Below are 25,419 nucleotides of genomic sequence, written 5' to 3'. Positions count from 1 at the left end.
GGGCCAACACAAGGCAGATGACTTCTAAAGTTTTATCTGCTTGTTTTTGTCCACATTTATTGAATTTTAAAATCCCTGACATGATTTAAACTTTTTTCCATTTGCTTTGTTGTGTTTATTGTTGCTTTTTGTTGGTATTATTTGTGGTATGTGCTTTTTTGTTTTTGAAGTTGTATTAAATAAAGATTGTAAAAAAAAAAAGTCAATCCTATCACCCAATCACTGATCCTGAAACATCAACTGGAAGGAGTGTCTTTAGAAATGAATCTGCTACGTTTCGTTTCGTGGTACAGAGTGTCCCATTACCGGGTGGATAGTATGCGCTTAAAGTGCAATTTATTAAATAGATCACTTGTTTCTAAAACGTTACAGGCTTTATTATTGAGGAAAATATATAAATCATAAAGTATTTTCAACCTTTCTTTCTCTAAAGTTCAAAAAGCTTCACATAACGTGAAGGTTGACACAAACGTGCAGACCCGTTGTTCAAATCGAGCATACTCTGCAGAACCAGAGGAACGTTTTAGACCAATCAGCGAAGGTTATTGATGGAAGCAGCCGGCTCCCGCCAATTCCGACTCTGGAGCGCGAGGCAGACGTCGGGGTAGACCAAGGGACCACTTCGGAGGCACGGAAAGAGTTTTAGCTATGTTTTATCTGTTATAAAATGAGATTGCAGGCCATTTAAATAAGGACACAATAGTTTTGTAATATTAAAAGGCACTGGTTTGTGTTAACATTATATCTAGCGGTGTGTTAAAGTTGTTTTTGTCGTTAACACCGTGATCGTGAAAAGCCCCGGGTTAGTAGTTGGGATGTTGGCAGCCGAAAACGCATCTGTGGACGGACATTTGTCAGCATCGACTCCCCGCAGAAGAGGTAAAAAATCATCATGGCAGTGTACCGACATTATGATCGATTACTCGAAGTTTTAGTAATGTCATAGTGGAAGAACTGCTGTGCTATTTTGTTTGTATGGAGTATAAGTAAATTGCATCAACGATTAAATATATATATGTTGTACAATTTCAAATTTGTCAACGCTAACCTTTTCACAGCAGAGCTTTCACCGATCTTCTGTACTGAATTATGTTTTTGCACCAAATGCCAATTTATAAACGTTACAGCACAACTTCTGCGTAAAGCTAGCGGTCTCACAGAATGGATGTTATTATTTGACCAAACACCAGTTGTGGGAACTTTGTCGCATTTGCCATAGACTGGTTACACATCGACCAAGTCTTGCTATGCTACAATGACAAATGCTTTGGTAGCTCACGGATTGTCCTTCAAAGTTGCTGGCTAGTTTGATTAGACACAGCTAGGTATGTAGCATGCATCAGGGTCTCAAAGCTAACACCTAACATGAAAGCTACTTTTATATTGGAGCTGTCAAAGCTCCTCTAGTCCTCGGACTGTCACACACACGCCAGTGGTTTTGCGTTTGCCATCATTCTGTCACATTGCAGCCGTTTTTCTTATTTCCTACGTTTTCTGTCGTCCGTAGAAGGCAACCAAATCTCTGCCTGACAGACCGGAGGTGTTGGCCCTGTAGACTCGGGCCTGCAGTACCGGTTGACACAGTAGTTGGCGGGAGAGCGAGCCGAGCTGCACCAGCAGGGATACTTTACTGTTAGCACAGCGACGGCACAGAGAACCAGGGCTGCACAGCTGCACCCTTCAGTTTAGCTTTGCTTATGGTAGTAATGCCAAAACTACACAAACATATTGTTCATCCATGATTAATCCATTACTATATTTTTACAAGGATGTTAACGAATAGATTCACAGGTATTGTAATTGTGTTTAGTTTGATGAGTTTTACTGAAGTCTGATCAGTTTTGTGGTATTTTTAAAATGAAAAGCTTGAATCCTTTTAGCTTTTACAGTTGAGACTTGGCGCCTTTAGCCTAATAAGTCATCATCTTTAATAAGCTGAAATGTATTTCAACTTTGCATATAATCGTATTTTAAAAAATTGTTTTTGCTCTTTTCAGGAATGGATTGTAAGTCAAGTAATAATGCCAGCAAGAAACTAATTCAAGGTAAATATGTATTATTTACATAAGATCAAACACTGAAGAAAAAATAAAACACCCACGTTCATAAAAATGATGCACATATATAAACTACACTATTTTATTTAGTTTTAAATCTATTAGTCAAGAATAAAACAGTTTGGGGTCAATTATGCAATCTTTGACAGTAACCTAGAGATTGTGACGGGTGATAGGAAACGTATGGATGAGACTGACCAAGTAGGCTGCATGGTGGCGCAGTTGTTAGCACCGTTGCCTCGCAGCACGAAGGTCGCAGGTTCGAAACTCGGCTGTGGCCTTTCTGCATGGAGTTGCATGTTCTCCCCATGCATGCGTGGGTTTCCTCCGGGTACTCCGGTTTCCCCCACAGATCACAGCATGCCCTATAGGTTATAAATTGTAAGTCGCTTTGGATAAAAGCGTCTGCTAAATAAATAAACATAAACGCGAATAAACATAAACAAGTATGGATATGTCTGAAAACATAACGGTGAGTTGTGATTAGGGGTAAACCGATACTATCAGGCCCATATTCACCTTATACATTGGCATCGGCTGATATATCTCTTTAGTAAATCCAATTTAAAGTTGGCACATCTGTATATTTATGTTCCTGAATCTTTGTTTTATAAACTTTGGTTAAATGTTTTATTTTAATACTGAGGAGTACACAAAACAAATATTCCACAGTTAGTTCAACTCAGTGTTCAAAAACTGATTCAGGTTCAGAAATATTACTCACATCTGCCGTTGTTATTTGTGTCATTTTGATCATGTGAAAAATCTCAAGTCAGCCATGAAAATTAGCCGAAAAGAATCAGCAGCACTTATCGGCTGACCCTGACCTCTGCCTATCGACATTGGCGTTAGAAAAACCCATATCGGTTATCTCTAGTTTTGATGGTGAACATATAATCTTTAAGTGGCTACATAAATTAATTATTAGCTGTTAATAATTGGACAAAGTGTTTCTACATTAATAAAAGTTTGAAGAGCAACCGACTCACACACCAGATAAAGCGCCTGTCAGGTTTTATTAATAATGTGACATTAAGTGCTCAAAAATGTTACATGTTATTAATAATAAATGAATAATTTGTTTTTTATATTTATAGTTTGTACCAAATAAATAAAAATGCATGCACATAAAAAATCGGATGTATTTTTTATTTAGGTTTTTCCAAATATTTTTTTACATCTCATCTCCAACCCAGTCTAATTTGCAGATACACAACAGCTACGTGTCTAAAATAAGCTCCACTCCGCTGTGTTTGTCTCAGCGTGATTCCAGACCGGAGATTAAACTCTGAAAGTTTAGGAACTTTAACTCTTTGTTCTTAAAGGTTAGATCTTTTTTTACGTTTATCAGTTTTGAAGAACAAACGCATCAGACACGGTTATAAAAACCTCAGAGCAGCAGCCCTGGTTTACAGATCACAACTTTCTGGTAAAAGAAAACCAAATTGCGAGTTAGAATTTGAGTTATTGTAAAAACTTGTTATTTATAAGATAGAATCTCATATGACCATGATCGGGTATAAAGCGTGAGTTTATTTACTGCTTAAATATTTGTGGATATAACGATTGTACAAATTGTTTGTAAAGGTTTATGGAGCAAAAGCAAGAAAAATATCAATTTTCTTGACACCAATGATGTTTTTTCCTCCCAATGAAAGCTTTGGGACAAGTTTAGTTGAATATTTATTTGAAAACAAATGAGGTGAGATGTGTTTAGCTGTTAGATTGATATATTGAGAAAGCGCCACAGCTAACTTTTACTTTTAAAGGTATTCTTACATGTTTGTTTTCTGTCTGCAGCTCGTCTCCCTTTCAAGCGCCTGAACGCTGAACCTAAAGAGAACCAGCCGCCCAAGCGCCCCTGTAGCCATGCCTGCCCTGGGCCCGAAGTCTCAGACGGGCCCAATGAAAATGAGTCGTCTCCTCTTTCTGAACGCAGCAGGCCACCATTGGTTAACGGTCGTGGCCCGCTGGACAGCTTCCTGAGCTGCAAACTCCCCAAATCATCAGAAGAGAGTCTAGTTATTGATCTGACTGAAGACCTGAGCTCTTCCCCCATCAAGTGCCTCGTGTCCACTCTTCCTACCTCGTCTTGTCCTCCAACTAAAGACAAGAGTCGCTGCAAAGACAGAAAGGGCGGTTCAGGAAAGCTCAGCAGTGTTGATACCACCGCTAAAACACACACTGTGGACTGTGTTGTCATTACAGACAACGAAGCAAAGAAGGTGGAAGAAAAAGATCACGCAGCGTCTGTGTCGCAGCTCAACACAACACAGGATTCTGACAGCGAGTCAGAGGAGCAGGATGAGTCTGAAAATGTGTCTAGTCTGGGAAACAAGCCCTCACAGTCGCCCTCATCGGTCAGCTCCACGTGTGAAAGCTCACCAGAAAGGAGCAAGCCTGGTGATGCTACACCAACCACCACACCTAAAGTATGTGCCTGCACCCACTTCCTGCTTTGTGCCTACTCACACTTAGTATTACAAAAATATTTAGACTAGTTTGAAGAGAGTTACGTCTGTTTAAGATGTCTAAATACTTTCATTAGTACACACTTGAAACATGATATTTATAGGTGGATTACAGCTAGGGATGCAACGATACCACTTTTTTCCAAACCGATACCATACCGATACTTGGATCTGAGTACTCGTCGATACCAATTACCGATACTTCTACCACACAAAAAAATGCAATGATTTGGAATATAGATTTTCTTTTCTTCTCTGCTTTTAACAGGAAGAGACTGTGAGGTAGATAAAAATTAAAATATATGAATAAAAATCATCACAAAACTAAAATATTAGGTGAACAGAAATGACAAGTTACAGTGAAGCCATTTTCAAGCAACTGCATTGGTATCGGTTCCTGGTATCGGTTAACTTTTACTGATACCAGTATCGTATCGGTATCTGTGCCGATACCGAGACCAGTATCGTATCGGTATCTGCAACGATACCAGTATCGTATCGGTGCATCCCTAATTACAGCATCGTTAATATTCTCCATCTTTGAAATCCTGTTGATGAAATTAATTTTATTTTTGTTGCCAGAAAATGTTGCATCTGTTTTGTTTTTCCCCATAGGAGCCAAAGACCACACCTAAAGTATCATCAGATCAGAAAACCGTCAAAAGACGCTCTCTGAAGGTGATTCTTATTTTTTACATACCACAAACATTTAAAAAATGAAGGTAAATGTTAATAAAAGTCCATAGATGCAGCTTTTAAACATTGTTTTTGTTGCATTTTATGTCTTGTAACAGTATCAGTAAATAAAAGAGCAAAACTTTTCTGACCGCAGAGTTTACAAGAACAAGAGGAAAGGCTTCGACTGATCCAGGAGAAGGAGCGCCAGAAGGAAGAAGCCAAAGCTGCTAAAGAGAAAAAGAAAGAAGAAGCTCGCAAGCTGAAGCAGGAACGAGAGAGGGAAAAACGGGAGAAGAAGGAGAAGGAGGAGAAAGAAAAGGCAGAAAGGTTAAAAGCAAAAGAGGAGCTGCGGAAATCCAAGTTAGAGTGAGTAATGCAAGACTTCGGAGTTCAACAGATGTTATGTCTCAAACAGTTCCACTTTGGAAATTATTTAAGCATTTATTTACTTTTGTGCTAATTTGTCTAAAATCTTTGCGTCAGGGCCAAGCTCGAAGAAAAACGGAAGAAAGAGGAGGAGAAGAAACTGAAGGAAGAGGAGAAACGGTTAAAAGAAGAGAAAGACGTACGTCTTTGTGTTTCACTTCTTAACGTTTGAACTTAATCGTTTTTACATCAAACGCTTTATTCTGTTCACAGCGCCTCAAAGCTGAGAAAGCAGAAATTACACGATTTCTACAGAAACCTAAAGTCCAACAGGCTCCAAAGGTTAGCAGATCCTACCCTCGTCAAACAAATGAAAACTCTTTCTAATGTTGTAGTTTCTTAGATGATGTTCATCATTGGAGTGTATTTTAAAGCTCATATTTAATGATCTTATGTGTTTTATGGAATATCATCTTGAAGCTGCTTAATCTGAAACACTCATTTTATTTTTCTCTGTTTGGATTATAACCTGAGTAAATTTAATCTGCTTTATGTTTTGTTCCTTATCCATTTCAGACGCTTGCAGCTGCCTGTGGGAAGTTTGCTCCCTTTGAGATCAAAGAGAACATGTCTCTGGCACCGCTGTGTCGGGTCCAGTGTGAAGAGTCTGCTCTGGAGGAGCTGGACCGGTGTTTGGTAAATCCTGCTGAGAACTCGAATGGACTGAAAGACTGGATCAGGCAAAAACCCAGACAATCCGGACCCACCAAACCCAAAAGGACGGACTCTCTCAGGTGAGACTGCTCTTTTTTTTTCCAAAGGCCCAAGGGTCTCATTTATAAACTTTACACAGGATCCTTGACAAAAATGTAGTCACGCCGGGGACACACCGGCCGCGGAAGTGCCGCGAAAATGGGGCCGCCTTCATTCGACGCCCTTGTTAAGCTATTCGATAGACCACATGAGCTGCCAAAGTGCCGCGAATCGCTTCGCGCCGGCGCTCCAGCCCTGCGCCGTGCAGCGATCGTTTCGGCGTCGGCTCTATTTTTTTCGCGAGCCGCGAGTGAATCGCGTCAATTCTGGCAGGAAGTCAAACCTAGACATAAGAGGCAGGCCGGTAAAGTTAACAAAATAAAGCATTTCAAAATTAAATTCTGCAATAGTCAAATGTGTTCGTAATCAGACACTGCAGAAAAACCACAAGAATACACACACACACATACACACACATCGAACTTGTGTGCGTGTGTGACCACGTGAAGGGGGTGTGGTTTTGGGTGTCTTTTTTCTGGAGCAAACAGGACAGAGAGGCAGAAAGTCTGAGGCAAGCAGTTAAGATGGATGACTTTAAATTAATTATGGAAGTTGAGAAACACAAGGAGCTGTACGACCCCCGAAAAACATGATTATTTACGTTCCCATGTCGGAAGAAACTGCTAGGATACGGCTGCAGAATTGGAGCGGGTTCCAAGAGATTCAACTGGCAGAAACAACTCATACCATAGGTTCACACACACACACACACACACACACACACACACACACACACACACACACACACACGTAGAGGAAAAGAGCTGAGAAAAGGCAGAGGAAATGGAGGACACCGAGTGTTTAAAAGAAAAACTACAGCTGAGTCGAGGCGCGCCTCGACTGGGGCTCGTCTGATCTGAACTGAGGAGCGGCGAGCAGCGGCCGAATTTCGTGAGCGATTCGCTTCGCGGCGCTTCCGCGGCCGGTGTGTCCCCGGCGTAATACAGAAATGTCCCATCCTATAAAACTCAGCAGGCTGCACACAGTTCTTCTTTTTATAAATCCCACGCAGGAGCTCGGGTGTTTCGGGATCACATCCCACCTCCTACACGCCCACTCTCGGCTATAAAGGGTCAACGTAAAGCACCCTTTACATGTTCTGCATGCACATAAGCTGGCTGACTTGCTTTTGTTATTACTCTGAAACTAAAATTAAGTTGGCCCATCTCCACGCAAACAGGAAAAACAACCCGTCAGTCATCGCCAAAAGGCTTTCTAAACACAAACTTCCCCCTAAAAATCAAAAACCTCAAAGCTTTATGCAAATTTTATGGCAGAATTATAACCTAGCGACGTTTATTAATCTAGAAAACAACTTTTCAGCAAGCATTGTCTGCACACACTTTATACATAGAATACCGCTTAAAGTCTGAGACAGAAAAGCAGCAAGCTAGCGGGAGCAGTGCCTGCTAACTCTAAAAGTTCACTGGCATTATAAATGTTTATGCCCTGCGATGGACTGGCTCTCTGATAGCAAATGCTGCGGGCTATGCCTGAGCGTGAACACGCATGAAGCAGCCTGCTCGACCCGAGCTTCTCTCTTTTTCTGTGATTTTACAGAAAAACAGGCAATCACAGTAAAAATGCTAGGGCTCATTTTACAGGACCAGGGCATTGCAGGAGAATGTATGAAGAAGATATTTATTATTCCTATACATGTTTTGGCTGTCAGACTTCCATAATGCCCCTTTAAAAAAAGCCTGAAACTGGAAGTCATGAACATGAATCACCGTGTTCACTACTACTGCACATTCCTAATCTTCATTACTTTAGTGACTGTTTACTGGTGGAAAGGCCCAAACCAGATGGTATACCGGACCGTAAGCGCTATGGACCGATGAAGCTGCTTCAGTTCCATGAAAACTACCGTCCAGCATACTGGGGCACCTGGAGAAAGAAGAGTTCACATATCTCACCTCGGTGCCCTTTGAGACAAGACAAGGTATTGTTGTTTTCCTCAGGTGATACCTGTTCACTAATTAGCCATTGGTGTTGAAGGATTTTATGTATTTTCATAAACTTTTTATATATTAAATGTTTTACACTGACTTACCTCTTGGTGGGTATGTCGTTTTTATAGTTTGTGATGGAAGCACTTGTTTTCTGCCACTGCAGGGTTCCCTTGACTATGAGGTGGACAGCGATGAAGAATGGGAGGAAGAGGAACCAGGAGAGTCCTTGTCTCATAGTGAAGGGGTGAGTTTTATTAGAAGATGAGAACAAATGTTTTGTGGTTTAACTTCATTTAAATCGAGCATCTGCTTTAATGAAGAAGGGAGCGAGCTCTCTGGTGTTGGGAGGATTATATGTAACAGAGCTTGCACTACACGAGTTTGTTGTCCATCGTTTTGACCACCGGGGTTTAAAAAAACAAACCGTCATCGATTTGTTTTATCCTGTCACTTTCATTTCTAGGCTGCGCAGTGGCGCAGTGGTTTGAGCTGTTGCCTTGCAGCAAGAAGGTCCCGGGTTCGATTCCCAGCCTGGGATCTTTCTACATGGAGTTAGCATGTTCTCCCTGTGCATGCGTGGGTTCTCACCGGGTACTCTGGCTTCCTCCCACCGTCCAAAAACATGACTGTTAGGTTGATTGGTCTGTCCAAATTGTCCTTAGGTGTGTGTGTGCGCGTGTGTGTGTGTGTGTCTCTGTGTTGCCTTGCGATGGACTCGCTCTCTGTCCAGGGTGCACCCTGCCTGATTGCCCATTGACCGCTGGAGATGGGCACCAGCCCCCCCACGACCCTACGTGGACAAGCGGGTTCACAAAATGGATGGATGGACATTCATTCCTAAAATAGTAATAAATAAACATTCAATACTATTTACTTTTCATTCATTTTAAATTAAATATTTAGTGCAAACCAGCTGACTCGAGTGCCCCAGTAACATTACTGTTATAATCAAACAATTTCACTTAAAGTAGGGACATTTCACCTGCTGTAGACCAAACGGACCGTCTCTCTCACCTTCCTTCTGCTCAGCGGCAACCCGAACTGTGCACCTGCTTGTGTGAAACCAAATGTTGAAAGCGGGATTACTGAAGAGGCCGTAGTGAAGAGCTTCTGTACTTTTGGCTGTTTGTATGTTCCGGATGAACCTGCACTCTGCTTCTACACTCGAGACAGGAGCAGCAGAAGCTCCTTCAGCCAAAGTTTGAAAATCGAGGAACATTTCTGCAACTGCAATAACCAGAAGTTGGCGAGACTTTCTGGATAAAGGGTTTCCAGACCTGGAATCACTCGCTGGAGTATATCCGCCTGCATGCACTCTTGGTTCTTGTGCACCAGAACCTTGTGGTTCTTCAGGGCGGGCCTGTGACCCGTTGTCACAAATAAGCTTTGAGCTTCAGCTCTCTGTCAACCGTGAGATGTGTTGAGAATAGTGTCCAAGTCTGGTTAATGCTCAGATGCTCTGATGGGAAATCTTTTCTTGATTGATTGATTGATTGTGTTACCTCTGCAGTGTTCTCTGTGCGTAATGTTTAAATGTGCGCACCTACATGAGTCGGGGTGGGAATTCCAATCTGCCAAAATAATGGACAGCCTTCTGATTTTTCTGTCATCATTTAGAAATAACAGGTTAATACGGAAAATATCTGGTCAGCTGATGCTAAACGCAGCTGAATGTGGAACCTCCATGAAGGAACTCAACGGATTCTAATCCGAGTATCTTGTATTAATAAAAAAATCACTTGTATTATGTTTATTCAGCTTTTGATTTTCTGTTATTTTCAGGAGGATGAAGAGGAAGGAGGGGACGATGAAGACGACGATGATGATGGCTTTTTTGTTCCTCATGGCTACCTCTCGGATGATGAAGGTGCACTGGAGGGAGAGGTACGAACCTGGAATCCCGACGGCTGAAAACCTCGTTCCGTTGTTGCAACTACGTCCTCCCCACACTAGATGTCACTTTGGTGTTCGTGTTCCACATTCCACCTTTAAATATGTTTCATTACCAAAGCAAGTGATGTGCAAACAAACAGTCCTATATCTGACTTGTAGGAAACTGTTCTGACATGCCATTCATTTGTTTGTTTTTGACTTTCTAAGCAATCAGACCTGCAGTTACTGGTGTCACCTGGAGCTCAGAGAAACCTGAGGCACAACCAAGTTCTGTCCAGTGTTTGACAAAACCCTCAAATCACATCCCAGTGTTTAATCCCAGTAGTGTTACTGGTTAAAATACACTGGAAGAAGCCATATGATCAGTATATATACTTTTTTATGTTGCAAACAAATGCCTCACCCATGTGTGTGTACATGTTCAACTTGTTCATGTGTTTGGCAGAAGCTTTTATCCAAACTGACTTACAACTGAGGATGGAACACTGCAGTCAAAGTCAATGCAAGAACATCACTGAGTGCGTTTACATGCAGCCAGTAACCCTTTTAAAACCCGAATATTCACAATAACCCGGTTCCGCAGGTCCATGTAAACACCGCCAAAAACCCGGATATGCTCATAACCGGGTTTTTAAAAACCCGGTTACTACACCTGGGGTAACCCTTTTCTAACCCGAATGCTTGGTCGTGTAAACGCATATCGGGATATCCCCATCAAAGCGTGTGTTCTGCGCATGCTCTGTTCGCAAGGAATCTTGGTCTTTTGAGTAGCGAGACGTCTTGTATGCACCAGAACACCGGAAGTAAACAACAAGTTGGGAGCAACATGACGAGTCGCGGCACAGCACCGCACTTTTGGAGTGACGAGGAAACTAAAGCGCAAACAAACGCGGTCGCTATCTCTTCCGAACTGGGAAGCATGTTGTTGTTTTCACCGATACCGGAACAAGAAGAACCGGAAATGACGCATATTGCGTCTGGACGTAGTCCACACGCCCTGACGCTACCCCAACATCCGCATTCAAATCAGGTTATGCAAGTTAGGGGTAACTCTTTCTATTTATGCTTGTAAACGGGTTATTCTGATCAACTCAGAAACCCGAATGCCGACCTTAACCCGATCATAACCCGATACTGGCTGCATGTAAACGTAGTCAGTAAGGGGTGATGAGGATTCATGTAGATGGGAGCTGTTCTGCTCAGGACACTATCGGCTATCGTCAGTGACTTGATTTTACTGTGGGTGGATGAGGGGAGTCAATGGAGCTCAGTGAACAAATGGGTGACGTGCTCTTTTATCTGATTTGAGGCCAGTCACACCCACGAGATGGTGGGCCCTAATCCATGTTGATGGAGATACTAGGCTACATTCACACTGCAGGCAAAAGCGCATCAAATCCCATTCCCACCCCCACATGCCACCCAAATGTGACTTTTTTTATGACGTCTGAACAGCACACATCAGATTTTTTTATTTTTTTATTTTTCTGACCCAGGTCACTTTTATATGTGGTACTGGTTCTGATACATATCTGTTTTTGAACGTGGCTGCAGTCTGAACGGTCATGTTGCATTAAATCCGTCTCCTCCGTCACTCAGTCAGCGGAGGTGAGCGTATTGTGTTGACGTTCCTGAGAAGCGCTGACAGATGATTTCAGGAGTCTTCCTGGACATCCTGTCAAGTTTTGGAAATACAGGCGAGCGTGAGAATGGGAGCGGGAGGTGCCGCTGGCCTCTATCTCCGTGAAGGGAGGGGAGGCGGGGTTCTCCGTAAATAAACGTAATACTGAAACTTTTTCGGTTAATAATAATTTGGGAAGATGGCGAGGATAAGGAGTAAATAACAGTTTCCAGCCCAAAACAGAAGACCTGGGGTGGGATCCTGATCCTGTGGAGTGGATAAGTCGGTGCAGGCTTTCACATCACAACTCCGCCTCTCCTGGTTCTGGCTCCACGGCGGGTGACTTCTTGTCTTCTGCGCATGCGGGTCGCTTTGGGGCCATGAAGCCTTCACACAGGAGAGAGTTTGGTGTCACTTTTCAGCCGTAATGTGAACAGCCGCACAAAACAAAATCAGATTTACTCAAAACAAAAACATCAAAACTGAGTATCAAGGCTAGCAGTGTCAACGTAGCAAAATATATTCTGAGGCGGTGTGGACAGCAGGTGGACATAAAAACCAGCTCAGTGGCCTAACGGAAGAGCGTCTGCCCTGCGACTGGGAGATCTGAGTTCAAATCCGGTCGGGTCATACAAAATGGGACCCAATGCCTCCCTGCTTGACACTCAGCTTTAAGGGGTTGGATTGGGGGGTTTGGCCGTGTTTGCAGCTCACCGCTCCCCCAGGGGATGGGTCAGATGCGGAGGACAATTCACCGCATGTGGCAACTGATAAACTTTTAACTTTAATGACGAGAGCTGTGAATCGTCCGCACAGCAGTGATAGGAGATGCCATGTGATGGGATTCTCTGACCTTGTGAGGTGTTGTAAATGCCAAAGAGAAGACATCCCAGTACTGGGCCATAATACATTGGATTAAGAAGTGCACTCTCCCTGTGATGCCTTTGCTAGAGATGATACCGTGGCAGTTAAGTCAAACAGGAAAAGTATGGAGGACTTGGCTGTAGCTCTGTCACATCAGAGTGGTTTTGATTAGCCTGGCCAGCCAGCCAGCCCCATGCTTCCCATAAAGACGCATGGGACTGGGAACTCCAATTCAAATAACCCCGCCCCCTGAGAGTTCAAACCGAGCCAATTAGCACTGAGCAGCGTACATCACACACCACAATGCTCAGTTTCTCATAAACAACAAAGGCTGCAGCTCTTTCCTCTGTTGTAAGCGACTTGGACACATCTTTCAAACCACAAGTAGAAGAGTTTAAAGCCTTTGTTCTAAAGAAAGATGTTTGCGTCGTCACTAGACGCCATAGTTGACTACAGCTAAAAAAAACTACAGCGTTGCATGGTACAGTCAGCATTTCTGCTTTCTTTTTTCCGATTGGTTATTTTTGAGCTGGCTAGTCCCGCCCCTCATGTGCTTCTCTGCCTGTGAGTAACCAGACTAGTTCTCTGTGTAGAATTAAACGGAAGACGAGTCTGGCCAGCCAGGCTAGGTCTGGGTGAAGGTGCCACTTAAACCCAAACTGGTTTGGGTCGAGAACAATGGTTTCTTGTTGGAGTGAGGAAGGAAATGTACCAGACTTGCCACAAGACTTGTTTGTGCTTGTTCAGGAAGATCAACATCCAAATGTAGAGCAATGTAATCATCATCATAATTGACAGCATTATAATAGTTATTGCGAATTTTAAATGGATTTTTTCTTTGCATGTATACAGTGGCAGTGCCTACCATTTTGTTTCATATTCACCCTTGAAAGATTCTAGCGCCACACTAGTCCTGTGAGGATAAGAAGACGGGGTTTAATCTCTGTCCACACGTAGCCGGGGATCTGCCAAAACGTAGATATTTTTCTACGTTTTGGCCTGTCATCCACACGAAAACTGAGTTTTTTCACACGAAAACGGATCTTTTTAAAAACTCCGGCCAAAGTGAAGATCTGCGTTTTCTCTGTTTTGGGTGTCTGCGTGTGGACGGACAAAACCGGAGTTTTAAGGTCCGCAACGTCACTTTCCGCGACAAAAACTGCTGACATCACGTGTGCGACCTGTGTTTACACTAGCCGACAGCATGGATGCCCTCAGAGCTGCGCTCGCTTTATCAATTGTCCAAGCGCTTTTTGCTTGTTTGTTTTTGCAAGCGGAATTACTGCTCCTTGCGGAAGACCACAGACGAAGGACGAGGTTAAGAACGGGGGAAGTACTGCCGCCTACAGGTCTGGCATGTCCTTAACAACGTATTTATCCGGGTACGTGTGGACAGTTTTTTTTAAAACGAGGTGGTGTGGATGTAAGTTTTTGGAGGGGCGGATATTCGTTTTAAAAAAAACCGGCTACGTGTGGACTAGGCCTCAGTCATTTTCTGTCCTGTGTCATAAATAAGAAGGCTGTTTAGAAGTGCAGCTTCTGTGTCACTCCCTCTGTGTTTAGACGATATAACAGGGCAGAGTAAACTTCTTTAGACCTAGCACATTAACAATATAAATCTTTGACACTGATTGAACCTTTATTTATTTATTTTTTTACAAATATGCTTGAGTAACCTTTGAACGTTTAACCATGTATACAAAATGCCTTATGATTATTTAAAATGACCTCTTGCAGTTGGCAAGTTTAGTGTTTACGCTAAACACCCCTGTTCACCAATATCTAATCCCTCAGGAGGGTGGAGACCTCGAAAAGCAAAAACTGAGACAGAAACTGAAAGCCAGGGAGTGGGATGAGCTGATATCCAGCAAGAAGACGAAGGTGCTGGAACCGGTGGTGAGGGGCTGCGTTTGGGAGGAAGACGGACTTTGTTTGGAACACTTCCAGCAGTACGCCGTGTGTATGGTTGAGCCTTTACCCACACCTGACAACAGCCCCAGCCCAGGGGAACTATCGCAAAGGAGACAAAGAGAAGAGCAATGTAAGTGTGCATGATTTAAGTTTTTCCACTTACCAAAAGCTTCAGGTTGTTTCTGGTTCTGCAAACACGGTTCTCGACCGGAAAAGGGTGGCTTGCCAACTCCAGGTTGGGAGAGAGGTCCTACCTCAAGTGGAGGAGTTTTAAGTATCTCGGGGTCTTGTTCACGAGTGAGAGTAGGAGGGATCGGGAGATCGACAGGCGGATTGGATCAGCGTCTGCAGTGATGCGGACGCTGAGCCGATCTGTCGTGGTGAAGAGGGAGCTGAGCCAGAAAGCCAGATTTACCGGTCGATCTACGTCCCAATCCACACCTATGGTCATGAGCTTTGGGTAATGACCGAAAGAACGAGATCGCAGATACAAGCGGCCGAAATGAGTTTCCTCCGTAGGGTGGCCGGGCTCAGCCTTAGAGATAGGGTGAGGAGCTCGGACATTCGGGAGGGACTCTGAGTAGAACCGCTGCTCCTCCGGATCGAAAGGAGCCAGTTGAGGTGGTTTGGTCAGGATGCCTCCTGGACGCCTCCCTGGGGAGGTGTTTTGGGCATGTCCTGCCGGCAGGAGGCCCCCGGGTTGACCCAGGACACGTTGGAGAGGTTACATCTCTAATCTGGTCCAGGAACGCCTTGGGGTCCTGCCGGAGGAGCTGGTGGACAAGGCCGGGGAGAGGACGGTCTGGAGCTCCCTAGTTGGGATGCTGCCCCCGCGACCCGGACCCGGATAAGCGAAGGAAGACGACGACGACAAACATTTCTAATGTTCATAGTCTGGTTTATTTGATTAGAACCATATTGGTTAACTGACTTTGCAAAAAGCACAAAGTCAGAGTAAATTTGAGTGCTAGAGGACATTGAATTCACCACATTTTAGCTAAGAAATATTCTGAAGAATTAATCGTTTGTGACATAACAATAGTTATAGATTGTAATAAACCACATTAAGTGTTATTTTCTGAGCATTATGGTGAAAACATTTCTATTTTACTTCCACAGTACTGGCTCAGCTGCTCCCCCTGCTGCATGGAAACACCAACAGCAGCAAAATTATCATGACAGAGTTTCAGGAGTTTTGTCGTCAGCAGGGCTCCTCATCGCTGTCCCCCTCTGATCCAGCCAGCCCCCAGAACCCTGCAGAAAACATTCCCACCAGGTGAAAGCACATTTAGTCATCTTAAGTATCCTATATTTATATAAATCATTAAAATTGTCTTAGAGCTGCACAATATTGGAAAAAAAAAACTTGATGCTAATATTAAAAAATACAAGCATTTACAACAGGTGACTTGACAAGTAAACCGGTGTTGTTTTACATATGATGAGCGGTTATTGTAGGACACCAGTAGCTTAGGAGGTAGAGCGGGTTGTCCAGTAATCTGAAGGTTGTAGGATTGATCCCGGCAGCGAATTCTGCTGATGTGTTCTTGGGCAAGACGTCTAACCCTGCCTGCTGGTGGTGGCTAGAGGGACGGGTGGCACCAGTGCTCGGCAGCCTCTCCTCTGTCGGCACGCCCCACCCAAGCGTAGCTCATCACCATCAGCGTGTAAAAGTGTGTGAATGATGAAAGTACATTCTTCTGGGTCAAATCAGCTATTTTTTGCTACACACCATACCCATACCACCTTTATTTATATAGCACTTTAAAAACACAGCCATACGGCCGACCAAAGTGCTGATTAGTCGCACAAATAACAGAGATAAAAACATAAAACAGAGCAATAAAATACAGTCAACAAATAAGAAACAAGCCAATAAAAAAGTACCGATAAAAACCTTACAATGGTTGATAAAATAGGAGTAGTAAAAACCAAAATAACAGCTAACTGTTAAAAGCAAGGGTAAAACAGTGTGTCTTCAGTCTAGACTTAAAAACTGCCAAGGAGGATGCCAGTCGAACTGCGGCTGGAAGTTCGTTCCACATTTTAGGACCGGCAGCAGAGAAAGCTCTTTGTCCGCATGATTTATAACACGCTTTTGGTTCCTCGAGGAGCAACAGGCTGGAGGACCTGAGGCACACGGGGGCAAGACCATGGAGGGATTTGAAAACAAAAAGCAATATTTTATATTGGACCCTGAAAGTGACGGGCAGCCAATGAAGGGATTTTAGAACCGGAGTAATGTGCTGGCGCCTGTCAGTACGTGTGAGGAATCTAGCCGCAGCGTTTTGGATGAGTTGAAGTCTGGCAAGGGTTGACTTATTGACACCCAGCAATATTGCGTTCGAATAGTCGAGCCTAGATGTGATGAAACCATGAACAACTGATTCCAAATTTCTCCTTGATAAAACTGCTCTTAACTTGGACAGACGGAGGAGTTGAAAAAACAACCAGGATTTTACGGTGGCATTGACCTGGGCGTCCATCCTAAGAGATGAATCCATCTTTACACCCAGGTTTGTCTCAACGGTTTTTAGATTGTGAGAAACAGATGAAAGCTCTGGGGTTTGGAATGGGCTAGATCTGACTGGATTAAACAGGATCAGTTCAATCTTGGAATCGTTGATACAGTCATAACTTTAGACACAATAAACTCTTTTGTCGAACCACTCAGGGGCGCTAAATAATAACCAACTCACTGTTCCATACCTCATCAATGACAGAATAGAACCATCTCGAACAAAATAGCATTTTTACATTCACAAGGGTCTAATTAGTAATTAAATACAAAACAATAATTGGTAGAACCCGTCATTTGTTCCCTCATTACTCATCTCTTCCAACAACCAGCGTCATTTATTTCCCAGAAACTTCATCTCTGTGGTTATTCCCAAAGCTCGCACCTCCTTTGGCCGCTCCTCATTCCATTTTGCAGCTTCCAGCGACTGGAATGAGCTGCGAAAATCACTGAAGCTCACTGCCTACATTCCATTATCTGCCTTCAATAATTCATTGAGATCAATAGTAGAGCTGAGGAAAATAATCAAATAATCGATGCATCGGGATGCGGACATAAACGATTCTGCATCGTAGAAGAGTACGCCATAATCGATTATAGTGGAATGTAGTTTTGTTTTTTTAACGCGGCACCAGCGCAGCAACCAAATCTGTCAGAGTGAGCGTCCTCCACATTTACCTCCGCCTTAATGTGGTATTGCAGGGCTGAGCGCTAGAGTTGTCACCCAAGACCAAACCGGAACCGAATCAGCCCGACCGGTTCTGTTGGATTTGGGCCGTGAATTATGTTAATTGAGCGGGTTGTCGTGCTGCGCGCTCTGCTCGCTCGATCAGAGAGAGAGAGAGAGAGAGAGAGAGAGAGAGAGAGAGAGAGAGAGAGAGAGAGAGAGAGAGAGAGAGAGAGAGAGAGAGAGAGAGAGAGAGAGAGAGAGAGAGAGAGAGAGAGAGAGAGAGAGAGAGAGAGAGAGAGAGAGAGAGAGAGAGAGAGAGAGAGAGAGAGAGAGAGAGAGAGAGAGAGAGAGAGAGAGAGAGAGAGAGAGAGAGAGAGAGAGAGAGAGAGAGAGAGAGAGAGAGAGAGAGAGAGAGAGAGAGAGAGAGAGAGAGAGAGAGAGAGAGAGAGAGAGACGCGATCGGAGGACGCTCCTCCAAACCGATGCTCCAAACACGCGTTATTATTTTCATAATTTCATTATTATTTCTCCTGGAAGCGCTCAGTCAGACTGCTTGTTGTAATCCGGTCTTGGGGAGGGGGAGGGGTCAGTGACCGCGGCTGCAGCATGATCGTCTGTCTCTTTTATTTAGGGACACGGAGAAGTTAAAAGAAGAGAGAAATAGAAGATAGAAGTTCTTGTTCCACTTTATTCTTTTGTTTCATGATGATAAACTGATGTTAAATTCAGCTTAAAGAGAAACTGGGAGGAAGCTTTGGTTCATTTTAGGTTACAGGAGGTCTTGTCTCCTATCTGCTCCTCCAGAGACAGCATGGACATGAGGGCCACATGGACATGAGGGTCACATGGTGAGGGTCACACAGGACAGGTTAGTGGAAAGGTTTGTAGTTAGCTGGTTAGTGAAGGAGATCCATCAGCTGGGTAATTTAATCCTAATCCAGCCCACAGCCTTCTGCTGGTGTTATTATCAGGAAGAATAAAACACACATCTTAAATATTATTGGAAGTGTAGAATTTTTTTTTGTGTTTTATTTTCTGCATCAAACAGAACTTGATTCATTCTCCAACATTTCAGAAATGAACCACTGGGTTCAAATGAAATTAAGTCAAACATTTCATTTGGTGTTATTTCTGACACCCTTCAACTGTGGCATAAATATTTGACTCTAGAGCTGCTCAGAGACATTAAACACTCATATATGAACCCATTATGGATTTTATTATTACATTATGTGTCCTGTAGGTTTTCAGTACTTTTTTAGATTTTGTGAGTTTTTACAAAGCGTGTTTTTCTCAGCCTGAGGCGTGGTGTTGAACGAGGAAACAGATGTTTTATTTTGTTAAATCTTCTTAAATGTTTAAATGTTTTGTCCTAACCTGTTGTGAGTGGAGAGCTTTTGAGGGATGGCAGGTTGTGTCAATTACGTTTTAGATTTTAAAAAAAGCAATTATCTGACATCTTCTATTTATCGATGAAAACAAATCAATATGAAATAATCGTGATGCATCGTGATGCATCGGGATATCGAATCGAATTGAATCGTTGACCCCATAATCGTAATCGAATCGAATCGGGAGACAAGTGAAGATTCACACCTCTAATCAATAGTTTCTGATCAATGTTCCTGCTTCTGAGTACTTAAACACTGTCTTCAGTCTGTTTTGATTGCTCGTACATATTGTATACGAGAACAGTCCTTTGTCTTTAAGTCTTACTGTTTTATCTTATTTGTGTTTATCTTATCCATCTGTTGTTCTTTGGTGTAAAGCTAGCTACGTGTCAGGTAGGGCTGTCACGGTAACCGCAAAAATGAAATATCGCAATATGAAGAAGCCCACCGCGCTGCATCATGGGCCACAGCGATTACTGAACTTGGTTCAACTCAATGATGCATGTTGAGAAGGATGGCTGCACTGGTATCAAAACGAAACGTTACTTCGCTCCTTTGGGAGCACTTTGGTTTTCAGTACGTCAACTGCTGCGCAGCCAGAGTCCTTGGCCGGCACAGAGCTGCCACCAGCGGCAAAAAATAAATAAATAAATAAACGCTCGGAGACCTGCTGAAGTCCCGGACAAGCACTGCTTCTGCAACCGTCCCGAAGAGAGTTTGAGCCGAGCTGGAGCTCACTCGCTACCTGCAGGAGGAATGCATCCACCCTAAAGAACCCCCCTGACATGGTGGAGCAACAACCGGGAGAGATTCCCTTTGCTCGCCAGTCGCACGCAAGTACGTGTGCGTTAGTGCAACGAGCGCACCATCCAAGAGGGTTTTCAGTGCTGCAAATGTTGTCACCCCTCTCAGATCCTCTCTCAAAGCGTATATAGTTATCATCCTGGTTTTCCTTGTGGGTAACAAGGACCTGATCGAGCTATAAATCACCGTCATTCGTGTGTGTGAAAGTGAAAGTGAAATGATAGTGCCCCGCGCCCGGTACATGTAATTTTTTATGCTTGATTTTAAACAACTAAACAAAATGGGGACTTGTTTCTTATTTGTTAGATGCTGCAGCCAAATTTGCATTTAAAAGTTTAACCTTCTCCTGAATTTTGTTGTTTTTAAGTTCAGTCGGACTCCGACTGTCGGAGAAACAAACGTTACTGCGATCTGATCTGCATTCAGTAAAGTGTTATAAAAGAAGGCACGGCAATTTTTAACCTTTTTTAAATGTGTAAACATTATGTTTAGATAGTACTGCAATAATATCGCACACCGCAATATTAAGCCACCCTGAATCACCGCAGGGAGAATTCCTCAACCGCGACAGCCCTAGTGTCAGGTGCTGCTGCCTCTTTGTCACATCGTCACCTTAATGGATAAATAAAGATAAAATAAAAAAATACTGCAAATCCTCTAATACAGGTCGGTATTCAATTAAAGGCTGGGTCTCCAATTTTGGCCGGTGTCGGCGGAGGTGAATAATGGCCGGTCTCTTATTGTGGCCGGGTGGAATGTGGTAACAAGCAAGTACGGGGGGCGGTTGTGTCATCGTCTCACTTTTGATTTGCCAGTGATAGACCGCGAGGGTAACTTTAACCGTGCGGAGACGAAGAGGAGGCGAAAATTTGATATCAAGTTCAAAGAGAACGTGCGCTGCAGAACACTGGGGAGCAATAGGGGTTGTATGAACTAGTCGACTTCACTATAGTGACTTTTTATGCCTGTCGTCGACTAGTCGCTGTCACGTGATAATGACCGGCAAGATGCAGCCCTCGGAAAAGACAGCAGCCTGCTGTCAGCAGGTGACAAGCTCCTGCGCTCGGGGGGGGGGGGGGGGGGCAACGCGCTCTGCCAGACCGTAGGTACTGACACGCGATCGTTCATGTCGGTTCATTTCCTTTAATGTTTTCTGTCTTTTATTTGCGCCTGATGTGTTTCGCTGCTGTGGAGCGGGGCGCATCACCTTGTCCTCCAACGCACCGATCACTGATGCGGCCACCAAGCAGCGAGCACTCCGCTGTTTTTGCGGTCGGTAGATCTTTTAGAATTGCAGTTCAAAGGTAACTCATGAGGTGAATATAAATGAACCCAGGTAGCAGTTTCTCTTTAGGATGGAGAGGAGATGCAGGAAGATAATAAACAGACAGGACAGAAAAATAGTCAAATAAAAACAAGTTAGTTTTTGTACCTGGTGGTTGCAACAAACAGACACCATTGAAGGTAATCAGAAGTGAGGAACAGAAAATGAAATAATTATTTTAATGTTTAGAGCAGCAGGAACTCTGAAAGGCTGCAGGCGCATCAGTGAGTTTGCGGCCGCTATGCAGGGGGAGGGGGGAGAGAGTGCTGAAGCAGAAACTACCGTTGTTAAAAGAAATGTGTTTAACTTAGAAAATGTGGGCGCAATATTAATTGTCAAAAACTCCAGCGAACCATTAGTTCATTTTGCTCAAATAGAAATAGAGGCCTGCCTCTAATACTGGCCCTCCTTCCAATAAAGGCCTGGAGCTTGATGAGCTTGAGTCGAATACAGGCCCAGGCCTGTATTAGAGGATTTACGGTAAACCAAATTAATTTCCTCCGTTAGTCCACAAGTCTTGCATCTACAAACCAACATATCATATTCCTTCGAATGCGTCTTTTTAGTGGAAGTGTCCGCCCTGGAACTGGGAGATCAGGGTTCAAATCCCGGTCAGGTCCTACCAAAGACTTTATAAATGGGACCCAATGCCTCCCTGCTTGACACTCGGCTTTAAGGGTGTCGGATTGGGGGGTTTAAACCACCAAGTGGTTCCTGAGAGCAGCTGCAGCTCGCCGCTGCCCTCGGGCATGGGTCAGATGTGAAGATGAATTTCACCGGTGTGTGAGGACTAATGGGACTTTAACCTTCTCTAACAGTTTTTATCAAAAGCTGCGAATGCTCATTGTAGCTTCAAACGTTTACAGCAATGACCCTGGTGTGTACGCTTTTAATCAACAACTCCACTGATGCAGCTGGTGAAGAGTTGCCCCATTTGTTGGGGTAAAACCTCTAACAGTAGGTCAACAGTGCCACACCCAATTCTCACATAACTCCAAAAGTGCTCCCCACGTCTGGTCCTCAGAGCCCACCCATGTTTTCCACGTCTCTGCTTCAGCACACCTGATTTTAGTTTTCAAACTATAAACTCTGAAAATGTCAGTAGAAACACACAAACGTGTTGCTCGGATTGAAGTTACACGCCACTACTATCTTCTGGTGTAAAGTAGTAACTTTATGAGGGATTATATTTGCAGTTGTGGCTCAATAAACGCAATATTGAAACTTTGGCGCTTAAAGGGTTGATTTTACAGTCCGCCGCAGGTCTTTCAGTTATACGGCTGTACATTTATACTTTATTATTTAAAGTACACAAGTGCGGTCAAGTGAAACATTTTAATGCATCTTGTGCCTTGTTGTTATGTCGGTGCTAAATAAATATATCCATGGTTTGGTAACTGATTAATTACAATGCCTTGCTTTTAGTGAGGTTTAGTACACCTCTTAGCCAATGTTATGGTTCTAATTCTTGACTTAATCATTTGTTTCTGTATTTCGGTATTTGGCCGTGGTTTCCTCACTTTGGGTTTTGGTGTTTTCATTTCGGTGCATCCCTAAATGAGAGCAGACAGCACAGTGGGCCCTGAGGACCTGGACTGGACAACTCTGCTGTATAATGTTGATTGGTGCATCAGATATCCAATGAAATCCACTGTGAACAATGAGTACAAACGTGATTGGTGGATTGCTGCGTGCCAGCTACCCGTCACCGTTAGATGAGAACGCGTTGAGGACCAGCGATCGCGCTCTCCTACATTCCAGTGTTGATGCTCAAACGTAACCTTGTGCAGCTCTAACTTTGTCTTCAGCAAATGTAAACGTTTTAATATCAGCCATGTGAAAATCTAATTTCATCTTCGTCTTTTGACCAGAATTCTGCTGAGGCGTCTCATCAAGAACAACGCTGTTTATGAGAAGCGCTCCTCCTACAGGCGCTGTTGCTGGTACGTTCATGCGGAGGTCCTGTCCCGTTTCGGCCAGGAGGCTCTCCCAGTTCCGTGCCAGTGGACCTACCACACCACAGGAGCTCGGGAGGAGTTTCGTGATGAAGCCCAGGCAGCCACGGGCTCTCAGGGAAACTCCCCCTCCACACCTCAGACCTCTTCTTCCTCCAACAAGCGGAAGAGCGCCGGCAGCATGTCGATCACAAAATTCATGAAGAAATGTTCCAATCCTGACCAGGTGAGGGTTTTTGAGCGGGTGAGTCACCTTCAGGTGGGTTTTCATTCACTGACTTTATTCCTGTTGTTTGAATCCAGACTGAAGCGACGGAGGCAGACAGTTTTCAGGCTGACACTGAGGAGGATGATGATGAATGTGTCATCGTCTCGGCTCACACTGGTGAGATACCTTAAGGAAATCGTTCTTGCTAACTTAACATGAATGTTGCCTTCCATGATATAATTTTTTTTTACTTGACATTTTAGACTCTAAAAATAAAAATGCAACTGTTGCCATTGACAATCTAATGGAGGCAACCCCCTTGGATTCAGCTGCTCTCCCCGAGGGTGGATCTGCTCCGACTCTCCCCACAGCCTGAGGACAGGACCGCACCGCACCGTGCTCGCTCCTCCTCACCTCCTCATCCCTTTTAAAACCTTAAGGAAAATCGAGGCACGCTGCATGTAAAGACAAGTGTTCAGCTCTATATTTTAAGTTCTACCGTACCACTCGCCTCGTGTTCTAAGGTATAGATCACTTGTTTTTGGATAAAAGCAGAGCAAAAATGATTTCTCATAACAATTCAAAACATCAGGAACACCATCATTTTACAGTTTTTGAGAATTATTAACAAACCCACTGGTTTTCTTTTGATTTAATGTAAATAGTTCATCACACCTCGATGCTGGGAAACAGGCTCCATGTCCACCTGTACATTCGTCCCTGGTTTCATTTACTCTGCCGTGTCTGACAGCTCACTGGGGTAGTTGAGAGATCTGTTCTTGTACAGTTAGTGTTGGTGTTTTATAAATATGTATTTTCTGTATTTTTCAAGATTACTTGAACAAGATAAATTCATTAAACGTGAATAAAAATTCTGCACCTTTAAGGCTCCTTTCATGGTTTAACCCTCTGGAGGCAGGCGTTGCAGATGTGCAACAGTTAAAACCTACCTACCTGGTTACTCCACACACGTGTTTCATGAACATTTTTAACTCAGAAGAACCGCTGAAGGACTTCGTTGTTCGTTCTTTTATCAAAACTTATTTTGAGCCTGAGAGGGTTAAATCAGGTGAAGGTATTAATACAAAAACTGGCCTCATGTTTCTGTTTATTGAAGAAAATCCTCAGTGGGGAGTATTTTTTTTTATCACAAGCAGGTTCAGAAGCAACAGAGTACAACTCAAAGCTGGACATTAACTCACAGCTGCTCACTAACTTTACAAAAATACTAAGCTTTATTGGAGATTCAGACTCACGCAAGACGCTGATGTAGGATGCAAACAAGTGAAATCACAACTGAATTTGCTTATCAATGACAGATTGTGAGACAAACACTCCAGTTTCCTTTATGTCCGTCTGGATCGTTACATAAAACCATGAAAATCACTAACAATCGGTCTCAGGTCTGTTGGTGAATAATGAGAGGTAGTTACCATCCTAACCGACCAGAATTAGTTTAGAATAGACTAACCTGAAGGTAAAGGTTTAACCTTCAAACACAAAATCTCAGGTGATAGAACAATCCTGCATTTTAATGCACCACTTAATAAATGATCTCATCTGTTCGAGGGACAGCTTAACCAGATGCAGATTTAGAGCGGAGCACATTTTAACGGAGTTGTGTTTTAGAAGTAAAACCTTTTTATGTTGAGAAAATGTTTGACCCAAACAAATGCTAAACTATCTTTATGCTAGACGTTAGTAGCTTGTGGCTTAATTTCATTCTTTTATCTCATACATACATCTAGATCCTTCAAAGTGCTTTGGATTAATAAAACACAAGCAAGTCTAGTTATCGGAACTGCCGTCACATTCCTAGGATTCAGTAACGTTAGCCATGGAAACCGTGTTTTTGAGTTATCAGTCGGTCTTTAAATAGACAACTGGGTCTGCTGAACAAGCGCGGGGCCGAGATTAAGCAGG

At 43.4% G+C, this 25,419-nt stretch overlaps 1 protein-coding gene across 1 annotated transcript; it reads left to right on the top strand.

The window, feature by feature from the left end:
• Positions 1-605: 605 nt before the first annotated feature.
• chaf1a (chromatin assembly factor 1, subunit A (p150)) lies at positions 606-24,382 on the top strand. The gene is made up of 16 exons (XM_015971651.3): positions 606-879; positions 1,998-2,045; positions 3,858-4,489; positions 5,144-5,206; positions 5,361-5,572; positions 5,690-5,771; positions 5,846-5,914; positions 6,149-6,366; positions 8,159-8,327; positions 8,501-8,581; positions 10,120-10,221; positions 14,510-14,756; positions 15,746-15,902; positions 23,205-23,514; positions 23,592-23,673; positions 23,760-24,382. Exons 1-16 carry the CDS (start codon positions 816-818, stop codon positions 23,870-23,872), a joined length of 2,649 nt encoding a protein of 882 aa, XP_015827137.1. The 5' UTR covers positions 606-815; the 3' UTR covers positions 23,873-24,382.
• The last annotated feature ends 1,037 nt before the right edge of the window (positions 24,383-25,419 follow it).

This window comes from Nothobranchius furzeri, chromosome 8, assembly GCF_043380555.1.
Source record: "Nothobranchius furzeri strain GRZ-AD chromosome 8, NfurGRZ-RIMD1, whole genome shotgun sequence".
NCBI classification, from domain to species: Eukaryota; Metazoa; Chordata; class Actinopteri; order Cyprinodontiformes; family Nothobranchiidae; genus Nothobranchius; species Nothobranchius furzeri.
This window is presented reverse-complemented; position numbering and strand designations above follow the sequence as displayed.

Excerpts from the sequence above, each read along its gene's own strand:
- chaf1a (XM_015971651.3), top strand. The coding sequence starts at position 816 with ATGTTGGCAGCCGAAAACGCATCTGTGGACGGACATTTGTCAGCATCG. Across the intron at positions 880-1,997 it reads ATCGACTCCCCGCAGAAGAG|GAATGGATTGTAAGTCAAGT; the intron begins GTAAAAAATCAT and ends TGCTCTTTTCAG. Across the intron at positions 14,757-15,745 it reads GAGACAAAGAGAAGAGCAAT|TACTGGCTCAGCTGCTCCCC; the intron begins GTAAGTGTGCAT and ends TTACTTCCACAG.